We start from the raw sequence: 11,322 nt of genomic DNA, 5'->3' as shown, positions 1-11,322 counted from the left end.
TGGACAGAATGTCAAAGTTTGGTGTTAAATTTGACGAAGAAGCAAAAAATTCCAACCTCATCTAGCAATATAAATAAATTATTACATTGCAATCTATTCAAAAAACAGTCTGCAAATATCCTCACAAAAAAGCGTCCCCCTCTTTTTTGTAATGTCATTTAAAATGTCATTGGCTAGGATTCCACGATTTTTGTGCGACAATAAAAAGAATTGTACGTAAAACGAAACCAGGTAATTCTATATACTTTATTAATCTTTTCACATTAAACTACTATGATAAACTGTACAAAAAATTTTGTCAAAAATATATACATGATTTCATCATCTGCAACATACAATATCTATAGTTTTATACATCAACGTTCCAAAACGTCCCAATGTCATTAGGAAAGGAGCTTTGCTTTGAGAGCACGCGTTTTCCAAAACGTGCTCAAAACGAGAAAATGCGTGCTCCAGAAAGCAAAACTCGTTCCCTATGCGGCTGACTAATATTTACATCATCTACACAAATAATTTCAATATAAATATATATATGTATACCACATGCTGTATTTAGCTTTCGAAACAGCTGAGAATAATTTCATATGTTAGGAAAATAATTCCCGTATTTGGAATCTGTCGAAATAACTGCGTGGTTAGTCCACGGTACAGACCACTGGCACCTTCCTCTGCTCCGACCTTAACCAAGGTTTGTACAAACGAATGATACTTTCTATGACCATCAAGCTCGTACTGTCTTAATCTGGTCCTGACCACCTCGTGAGGGTAGGTCAAGGTACACGCAATGCTTTTGGATATCCCAGCTGCAAGCATGTACTCGATAAAGTTCTCAATACGCGGTCTGTTTCCCAAATCTTTGCTTATACCACGTATTCCATTAATCTTTGCCTTGATGTGCTCGTAAATCACCAGGTGGATGACCGTCTCCGTGACGCCAAAATACGACGCGGAAAGACCCCGATAAAAACCTCTCAGACCATCCTTTCGGTATATTTCTCTGATGGATTCGACGATACCAAATCTTTTTACAACGCTGCGGAAACGAGAAAGTCCTTAGTTAGAAGAAACACATAGAAACTATTTTAATATTTGACATTTCAAACATATTCCTCTGTTGTTTATCTCGTAAATGGAACGAAATGTTAAAAATTTGTAGTGTTTTTTAACACCCACATAAAATAAAAAGAAGCTCCAAATACGTTCAAGAAATGCTGCTACGAATATGAATAGTTTGAATTAATATTATCCTTTTTTTTAAGTTTTTTAGAAAACGTTTTGTGAGATATATTGATCAGGGCGCTTATCTATAAGCCCTGATATTGATCAACATTTCTCTCTAGATTTGTCACTAAAAAACGTTTATCATCAATGATGTAGTCTGGGGTTTGCAAAAACTAATGATTTACTATTATACATAATGGTTCATCATTCCCATATTATGCAGTTTGCAAATTTGACTTCTGTCACGATTAAATTTGGAGCTCCATCGACTTTTTTTCCTTAAAATTCTTACTCAAACAAGCTTTTCTACAACCAACTCATCCCTACCTACTGTCCAGCTGAAGTCTCGTCTTTACAACCCATATTGGAGATGTCAATGTTGTTGATGTTACACCTTTCAAATACATTATGACACTACATGAGAAGTTGGATCTTTTTTGAAAAATACAACTAAAATCATAGAAATTTGTAAATACCTGCAGATAGACCAGAAAGCATATGAACATAGCTACTGTCACGTCGGACCAGGCCAGAATTGTTGAGAAGATTTTTCGTTTTTGCATATGCCGTGAAGTAGATTGCCCTAGGAGATTAATAAGGTTATAATACTGTTCATAGAGGAATTACTCAAAAATCAAATGCCCAACACTATGAGATAGTTTGCTTTTCCAATGAGTCATATATTTCATCTGAGATAGGTTAAATGCAGTACCATATTTCAGTAACAGATTTCAATGCTCATATAAAGTACCTAGGGGCTGGGACGCAGTTGTATAAAAGACAAGTTAACTTTCTAACTGTTCTTAAGGAGAGAATTGGCCAATCAGAGTCGCGTATTTCTGAGGTGACTAAGATTTAACTATGCAACATGTAGTTAAATAGTTTTATACAACTGGCCCCAGATAAGTACCAATTACCAATATGTAGGAGATTCAATGCTATGAAATACCTTGAAGGAGCGACACCAACCAGATTTGGACCCAAGCCTCTGAAGAGTGACTTCAATCCTTCTGTTTTTATGATATGTCTAGAATGGATGTTTCAAGTATCCAATCAGCTACTAATTTATTCATTTAGCTTTGCCAGTGGAATACAAAGAGATACACATACACTAATACACACAAAACAGTGACACACAAAATTAATACAAATACACAAATATTCACAAATTGACAATCATGGCAGGGTATTGCTACAGCTTATGCCAATTGCAGCAGCCCTTTTAAAACAAATAAAACAGACATGATGCAATCTCCATTAGATCATTTATAGTCACACATGAATCTAGTTTCCACTCAGGAAAACCTTTCTCATGATAGGAGCAGAATAGAAACTTCATTAAAATAGGTCATTTGTACTCTGTGAGTTAATTTACCTGTGACAAAGCTGGACAAAACGAACACAAGGACACACATTTGAATTAATAGCAGCACCACTAAAATATGGTACTGCATTTAATTTAAGAGGTTTAAGGGGTCTTATTTTTGAGTGGAATTATACACACTTCAAAATAATTGTGGGATATTATAAGGTATACATACTTTGTGCATGCCAGAATGCCAACAGGTACTTTTTCCACAGCAATAGCGAAGGCACCATTGCCTGGAAGGTACGCAACAGGACGAAATACCGGTAAGGAAGACTAAAGGTATCAACAAAGCGCAATTCAATTTAGATGCTTTTTTGATGTGAATTGTAGGTTATAATGTAAACAATTCAGTTATCTAATAGTATCTACCTGCAGTCGTGTTTTGATGACTTCCAAAGGGCAGGTTACTATTGCCCCAGCTGTACCACCAACACTAAAAACAATAAAGAGTATGTTGACATAGGAGAGCATAAATTCTAGCCAGAAAAAGGAAGGATGTATCCAGATTCTATTTCACATGACCTAAAGCTGATATATTCAAATATCAAATTTGGTTGTTGAGTTTATATTCATTTTTTATCAACACTCCTGGTACTTGGTATCATAGTCATAGGAGTAAAACTGATATTGAAGATATTTTTAAAATGATGAATTGAAATGAAAATTTTTGTGTATATGACATGAATATGTTTTGCCAATAGCTTAGGAAGACTTTTTAGAACACACTTGTAACCCATTATGGTTTTTGAAGACCTCAAGTTGTGTCTCCAGGCAAGGTTAGATGCATGAGTGAATTTTCAGCGAATATAGGAAAAATGCAGGGTCAATGTTATGTATAAACTTATATTCCAAAACCTTTATTTCTGGGTGCAACAAGCAATGAATAGGAAGTGTTGTGCTGGCTTTTCACAGCTGGGTGACAGAGGTGTCCGGGCTAAAATGAACCATGGCAATTAATACTTGGCTGTGAATGAGTACACAGAAAAAGAATAGACACATAAACCTGAAGATTACGAGAAGATGTGATCACCAGAAACATTTGTAAATACGTACACACGCCACCGGAGAACAGAGAGAAATACATGTACAGTACAAATTTCACACAGTGAATTCATTGATTCCTCTGTTTTACACAAAACAACTTAATCTTCCGAAACGGAAACATAGTCTCTGACCCTCAAAATTCCAATGACATTGGATGAAGTAGCGAAGGGCAACGGGTATGTTCAATTAACTATGTGAAAATATTTCGATAAAATCCAAAAACCCCACAATTATCGTAGCAACACAACAGCTCGTACAATTAGCTGTCTTTCTCAAAACAAAAAGGCATCGAATTTACGAGAAAAATAGAGTCTTTTGTCCACGAGGAGGTGGCAATCTGTTCGAGTCATAAAATTACTTGAAACGTTTGCAGGGACAAAACTTTATAGCTGACTAATGAAAAACTTCAGAGTGAAAGAAAGAATAATTCGCCAAATGAAATACTAGTGCGAAAGAAGTGTTTAAAAACTTTATTAGTAAATTGTACGCCGTGTAGCTGTGAACAAAGCCCTCTGAGTAACGAGTCAAACGTATTTTCATATCACAGTTTGTGAAGTACCGCGCAGCTGAAACGTCAGTTCATTTTGTATTTTACAACTTACCCTCCAGCAGCGAGATGAACCAGAGCAGACTGATGCGTTGGCCGATGAGATTTCATCCCTTCGTCTTCTAGCATGAAAAAAGCACAGCAATCCACCTCCTACAACGTAAACATACGGAGCGACAGAAAACAAAACGGGCAGTCTAGCGTGTTTCCCAATATACTCTTTTTAAAGCTTGCGTGGTCAAAGTTCACAACTTCCCCGACTGAGCTTCATGCTGTTCACGTGAAACCTGAACGGGTGATTTTTACGCTTATTTCCCAGAAGCACAACAACATGTCTTTTCAAATATAATTCTATTAGAACGGCAATAGTGAACTGTACCCATGCCGTGCAATTTAAGGATTTATTGATCGCTTTATTAAGAGAAAAAAACTGGCATGTTTTGTGGCATCAATTGAACACGTGCTCACGTTAATTCCAACACGCACAAGGCCGTCACTGAAATACGATATCTAATTGGTTATTTGGCTGACCTTCTTATAAAATGGTTCTTTGTGCAAAATATCACGTTTGTTGTTGAAATACTTTTACTAGCCAGTTATGGAACCGATAGGAAGTCATTTGGTTTTGTCGCAAATCGCAAACGCGAATTACTTTTCGTGATAGAAAATTAAGAAAATTACATACGAGACATGCTATATTGCATAACTGCGGAATAAATTAACTGTGGTTGCATAACATGGGCCATGGGGGCGGGGAAGGGGACGGGGACGTAGCGCCAGCCATGATTGGCCGGAATTTAGGGTAATACTAAGCTCAATCGCATGTCTAGTGGGAGCCAGTGAACTCTAATATATCTGGAACGATGTATTAGAGTTCACTGGTGGGAGCATATCTGCGGACGCGACGCGCTGCGCTAGCGGGCCCCATTCGTAGGACTGCAAATATTTTTATGTCCGTACGTTTGTAAATAAGGGCTTTCTCCCAGGGGTGCCCAATAACAAATTGGGATTTTACGAAAAGACCAAATTTTGCGTTTCCGAATCAAGGCTATCATATTCCCCAAACTTATTAGTCCTTTGCCTCAATGGATAACCCCCCCCTTCACCTAATGTCTCACACTGGATTAGAGAACTTTAGCAAAGCGCGAGATCCACGCGCGAAACACCCAGAAATTTACAATATCAATAATCAATATAAACAAAATATCTACAAAAGACCATTCATAGGCAAAACATGGAATATGACAATATTTTAAGGAAGATCGGTGAGTTTGGACCGTTTCAGAAGAAAGTGTTTTTCATCCTGAACAGTCTATCGTTTTTTCAATGTTGTCAAATGTTTCTATTGGTGTTCGTGGGGGACAAGCCACGTTGGCGTTGCTCAAATGTGGCGATTAAACCATATCTCGACAAGAACCTGGAATATCCTTGTTTAAAAAACGGCTCTGCCTGCCGCGAAATCAGCTTTGATGGCGAGTTTACAAGCGTGGTTTCGGAATGGGATTTGGTTTGCGATCAGGAGTACAAAGCCAACATCGCTCAGTCAGTTATGATGCTGGGCTGTTTGATTGGTGTTATTACAGCCGGTCGACTATCAGACAGGATTGGCAGACGATATGTTACCATTTATTCACAGTTGTTAGCTTTTGCTTTGGGAGTAGTTACCGCGTTTGTCCAAAATTATACGCAATTCCTTTTCGTTCGTTTCCTTTGTGGCCTAGTTGTCGTTGGCGGGAACCTGTCTTGCTTTGTCATTCAAAGCGAAATTATTGGACCGTCATACCGAGGTGAGCTTTGAAAGAATACGTCATTACTTCCTGGACAAAAAAATATTTTAAACTTCGTTCTATAAGGTTGAAATTCTTGGTGAAAGTTACAACTATGCTTTTGTAAACAAAGCTTCTGATTGGTCTGGGAATAAAAAAGAACCAATCAGTGTGCAGAATGAAGTTCAGAATATTGTGATGGTAGTGGTCTGAATAAACAACCTGGGGCAAGCTGAAATATTAGCCTGGCTGACTATGGGGAGAAATTAATTTGGTAGTTGGTAGGTTAGATTTCCACCATGGTCATGCAAGCTAACTTTCAGCTTGAGTCATGCACACAATCAATTGTATGCATAATATAATGAATATTAGGAAGAATTGAGGATAGGAAGTATAGATATCTTTCCATGCTATTCTAATTCTATTTTCATATCTGGGCTACTTTATAGGAAAAGTTTTGACAATTTCTCAAATATTTTATTCCCTTGGTTTCGGTGTGTTCTCACTGATGGCATATCTTTTTCGCGACTGGCGTCAAATGACCGTTGTTGTCTCTCTTCCTGGAGTCCTTTATGTAATGTTATTTGCAAAGTCAATTCCTGAATCACCAAGATGGCTTTTAGCCAAGGACAGAATCTCTGAAGCTGAAGTAATTCTTACAAAAATTGCAAGAAGAAATGGTACGACATTTGACAAAAAGCTTATACAAACCGAACCTCGAGAACTAAAGTCAAGGTCAAAAAATTATGGCATACTCACACTACTAACGCACAAATGTCTTCGGTTGAAAATGGTCATACTAATGTTTGTGTGGCTCATCAACAGTATGGTTTATTATGGATTATCATTTAATTCAAAAAACATGGAAGGCGATAGATACTTAAATTTCTTCCTTTCCGGTCTAGTTGAAATACCTTCGTACTTGCTTGCTGTGCCAATGATTGACAGGTTAGGCCGTCAAAAGTCCTTGTTTCTTACTGTGACGTTAGGATCTATTGGTTGCCTTGTATGTGCATTTGGGCCAGCATATTTTGCTACCGCTACAGCCAACGTAGGGAAATTTGGCATCTCATCTTCCTTTGGAATTTTATATGTATACTCTGCAGAACTTATCCCAACTGCTGTGCGAAACTTTGCAATGGGCACATGTTCAATGACTGCACGTATTGGGGGTATTTTGGCACCATTCATTGTGACGCTTGCCATTGTGGATAAAAAACTTCCAATGTTGCTGTTTGCTGGAACTGGTATATTTGCTGGATTAATTGGCCTGTTTTTGCCAGAGACATTGAACCACCCAATTGCTGAAACATTGGATGAATTAGAAACTAGCCAGGAAAACCAAAAACTGGTGACAATTTTATAACTTATAATATATTAAATAAATATATAAATATATTAAATAAATAAAATAATTATTAAATATATTCATTGGCCTGTTTTTGCCAGAGACAAATATAATAATTGGCCTGTTTTTGCCAGAGACATTGAACCACTCAATTGCTGAAACATTGGATGAATTAGTAACAGGCCAGGAAAACCAAAAACTGGTGACAATTTTATAATATATTAAATAAATATATTAAATAAATAAAATAATTATTAAATATATTCATCTTGAAACAAGAGCTGTATTAAAGTAGGAAATTGTGAATCAATATATGTAGTTCTGTAAGTTTGTGAGGGGGGGGGTTAAGTGTGGGGGTGTCAATAACTTATGAATAGAACCAAGATGAGATATTTGAGTTTGCAATAACTTTAACCCTGCTCTAAACCCATCAAAAATTGTGGGGTGTTAAGACCATATGGTCTCAGGCATTTACAATATTATGCTAGCAAACCAAAGTTTGCAACTTTCATTCCCTTCTTGGTCTAGAAAATTCTCTAACCATAATAGGCATGAATTCCATACATTGCATGCCTTGTCATCCTTAGAGTTCTCTCTGTTTTCTTAAAATGATTGCAGCGACTGTGATTTCCTTTGGAGGTTTTCAACAAATACACAATTCTACGTCTATTATTTCTATATCAAATACTTGTGTGCAAATGTGATGGGGCCCTTTGGACTACATATGACCATTGGCATATCACAGAGCAGCAGAAAATAATACTTCAAATAAATGCAGAATACGAACTTGTGCTCTTTCTTACGATCCAATTGCAATATTTATTTCTTGACTATAAACAAAGCATATTCTCACATTACAAATCAAAGTAAATACAAATTTTTACACAATATACATTGTACAAACGTGCATAATGGCATACCTACAAATTTTCTACATATTCATAAAGTACATAACTATATGTATATATTCACACACTATATTTTTAAGCATGGTCCTAAGCATTGTGACATCATGCTAATACTATTACACAATGCCAATAAATGAATACAGAAATTTATAGTTCTATTGTCAATTTACTGTATTGGTGGTGCTGGAGGTGTTGGTCCTGGACCCTTGAGAATAAAATAAAAAATATTCATATACGTTGTTGAAAATGCATTTATAGACCTATTGCTTTGTCTTAATCCCTAAATGTTGTCCATCAGATGCTTCTATGAAATTTATGTTTTTATGTTGTCTTAGTAAAAAAGATGGCAAATGTGAAACATTTATATGGAAAACAAAAACAGCAACCAAGCAATGGTCCTCCAATAGTAAATATTTCTGTATTCAACTGAAAATCAGCATTTTCAAAATTAATGCCGCATTTGTGTATCATCACATTAGTTCACCTGGTTTGTTGGTTTTTCATTTCCAGACTGCCTCATGTTCTGTGGTCTAAGTAAGAATAATATAACCGCAGCAACCAACCAACCCATCAAGAGTACCATCATGCTAAAACCACCATTTCCTTCATTCCCTTGAGGACCAGGGGCTAACAAATAAATAACACAAGTCATATAGGTACAATTAGACTATAAAAGAGAAAATTTAAAGACCCAGGTTAGTGTTAAAAATCTCCCACATTGTTTGCCAATGATGTTCAATGTCAGAAGTGACCACAATGGACCATTCCCCTATTAAACTAAATTTAAAACTAGGAATTTTAATCAGTACAGCCGGAAAAAGCATCCCAAAATTAGTAAATCGGAAAATTTTGTGGCTAAATGAATACTTCAGGCACTATTAGTTAAACAAGTTTTAAAATCCCCAACTAATCAGACACAAACAACATCAAACAAAATGATCTAACATAAGTAGTGGCCAGCATTTTTAGATGTCAGATCGACATGACATGCTAGTCTTATTTTAACAGACTTTTAGGATAAGATTAGGGCAATGTTAGACTTGCTCAAATTAGGCCTTTAAGTCTTTCAGATGGTTAGATGAGGGTAATACTTAAATTGGTTGAAGAAAAGGGCTACATTTTGGGTGGACTGACACATTTTGAGTTTGGGACTAGTTAAAATTGGGATAAAGTTTATAATTGAATGTGATAAACAAGCATCTAAAATTAGAAGCAATGTGCGTGACAGTTTTTGGTACAAAGAATCTTAATTTGTGCATACACCTGCTCTATATACACAGAGAGTTTTTTCCTTGGGGTTATAAGTTAGGATAAATTAAGATAATTAAAGGTAGAAACTTAAGACACTAATCGTGAGGGTCAGGGGAAATATACTAGAGGTGAGCAAAATATTCATTTTACGTGAATTATGGAAAATGTCAAAATTTAATAATGGTAATATGAATATTAATGTTATTTATATACGTACGTTCCATAAAACATTCATTATCGGTACAATAACTTTGCGAGCTTCGTAGCTATATCGTGAAAAAATACATCTTTTTTAGCGATATACTTTACCTAAGTAATTTGCGAGTATCGATTGCCATCAAAACAATACGTAATGACATTTAAATGCTCTAACTCTCTCTCAGAAAACCCATTGATCACTTGATAATATCACAACTTAGCAGTCTGAGCTAGATTAGGCTTCAAATATCCACAGAAAAACTACTTTAAAGTAAAATCTGTCGACTTACAAGTGAAATCAAACGCCTCATCGCCCCATCGTAACTGCAAATACATTCACAGGGATCAAATCCACCGTCTCCTCCTTCCATGACACCGGAATTATTTTTATACAATACAAAACTCAAGCCGAATAATTCTTACGTCGTTTCTACTTGCCGGAACGATTGCCCAAATAAAAAGCTTTCTGGTTGTTCTTGATACTCGAAAAAGAAGCAACGACAAGAACGAATAAAGCTTCTTTAGGTTTTCAGCCCATCACAGGTAGAAATAAACGTTCTTTATAAATAAATGTTAATTTTTTCAAGGCAGCTTGTGTTGTGTTGTGAGCACGCCACGTATAAACAATGCCTCCCCCCAGAATTGAAATGGCCGGGGAAAAAACCCAGGAAGATTTTCATACCCCGAGGGGGGAAGGAATAGCACTTGTTAGCCGGAAATAATTTTATTTTTATAAATAAAATGTCTATAATTATCTTCATTTGAGAAAAGGTGCATTTCTAGGACGAAAGAGACATTTTTATTGCTTTGAAAGTGAATTTACTATTTCATGTAACGATGACCAACTTTGCAGAGACCTGTGGTCGGTTGTTCGAAAGGTGGATAAAAGTTACCATTGGATTTATTGGATAGCGATTTTTCAACCGTCCTAAAAAAGCTATAAAGCTACATATATCAAATATATAATTATAAAAACTATTCTGACTTTAAACTTGTGAAGTTCAATTTTGCGCTAAAGTTGAAGGAACGTCTAAATCCTTACTGTTGCCTTAAAAACTAAGTGAATAAATCGAAGCAACTTAGTTTTCTGCATATTTTAGTATGCATTAGTTGACCTAGATGTTAAATAATAAAAAGTTAAAAGCATTTAAAATATTCCGTACGTGTACGTGCGTATAAAAAACGAGTAAGTGGGGAAAGCAGTCTTATAGGAAAATCCGAACATTAATTAATCAAGACGTTTAGCTTCAATTAGGCTACTTTTTTGAGCGGCCTTACCCTTTAGGTCGCATTTCGTTCGCGTCAATTGCAATCGCGTTAACTTTAATGGCTCGTCTACACGAGAAATTTTACCCTTTCAGTAAATCCGGAAGAATTGATAAGTTGCAGGTGTTCAGAAAAAAAACGCTTCTAATTCAGAGCATTCATGACTATCAACATGTTCACTCAAAAGAAGAAAATTGCGGAATCACGGTTCTATGTGCTTGTAAACAGGCCGAGAGCTAGACATTATAAATAATAAGATACGGTCGTATAACGCCTTTATACCTTTGATCAGTCATTTTGACTGAAGAAAAACAACGACCTGAAGACTTTCTAAACTGGCCTTTTATAATAAAATTTGAGTGGATCTTGAAGACGCCCTATGCAAAGTAGTGTGATTCACACTA

General features: G+C 36.1%; 4 protein-coding genes across 4 annotated transcripts; 2 read left to right on the top strand and 2 right to left on the bottom strand.

The window, feature by feature from the left end:
* Window positions 1–241: 241 nt before the first annotated feature.
* On the bottom strand, window positions 242–4,855 carry LOC114520621 (solute carrier family 25 member 36-like). The gene is made up of 7 exons (XM_028540928.1): window positions 4,237–4,855; window positions 2,960–3,023; window positions 2,763–2,863; window positions 2,171–2,248; window positions 1,698–1,804; window positions 1,549–1,615; window positions 242–1,033 (listed from the first exon to the last, which is right to left on the bottom strand). The coding sequence occupies exons 1-7, from the start codon at window positions 4,308–4,310 to the stop codon at window positions 553–555; spliced, it is 972 nt and encodes a 323-aa protein (XP_028396729.1). The 5' UTR covers window positions 4,311–4,855; the 3' UTR covers window positions 242–552.
* Window positions 4,856–5,376: 521 nt separating this feature from the next.
* On the top strand, window positions 5,377–6,005 carry LOC114520452 (solute carrier family 22 member 15-like). The gene has a single exon (XM_028540716.1). It carries the CDS (start codon window positions 5,416–5,418, stop codon window positions 5,977–5,979), a length of 564 nt encoding a protein of 187 aa, XP_028396517.1. The 5' UTR covers window positions 5,377–5,415; the 3' UTR covers window positions 5,980–6,005.
* Window positions 6,006–6,417: 412 nt separating this feature from the next.
* LOC114520449 (solute carrier family 22 member 15-like) lies at window positions 6,418–7,551 on the top strand. The gene has a single exon (XM_028540714.1). The coding sequence runs from the start codon at window positions 6,456–6,458 to the stop codon at window positions 7,311–7,313; it is 858 nt and encodes a 285-aa protein (XP_028396515.1). The 5' UTR covers window positions 6,418–6,455; the 3' UTR covers window positions 7,314–7,551.
* Window positions 7,552–8,091: 540 nt separating this feature from the next.
* LOC114520490 (small integral membrane protein 14-like) lies at window positions 8,092–10,283 on the bottom strand. Its single transcript, XM_028540768.1, has 4 exons — window positions 9,943–10,283; window positions 9,672–9,720; window positions 8,688–8,830; window positions 8,092–8,408 (listed from the first exon to the last, which is right to left on the bottom strand). The coding sequence occupies exons 1-4, from the start codon at window positions 10,021–10,023 to the stop codon at window positions 8,370–8,372; spliced, it is 312 nt and encodes a 103-aa protein (XP_028396569.1). The 5' UTR covers window positions 10,024–10,283; the 3' UTR covers window positions 8,092–8,369.
* Between the last annotated feature and the right edge of the window lie 1,039 nt (window positions 10,284–11,322).

The sequence above is a fragment of the Dendronephthya gigantea genome, unplaced genomic scaffold, assembly GCF_004324835.1.
Source record: "Dendronephthya gigantea isolate DGI-Jeju-01 unplaced genomic scaffold, DenGig_1.0 000016F, whole genome shotgun sequence".
Taxonomy (NCBI): Eukaryota; Metazoa; Cnidaria; class Anthozoa; order Malacalcyonacea; family Nephtheidae; genus Dendronephthya; species Dendronephthya gigantea.
Note: the sequence above shows the minus strand (reverse complement) of the source record. Positions and strands in the feature narration are given on the sequence as shown.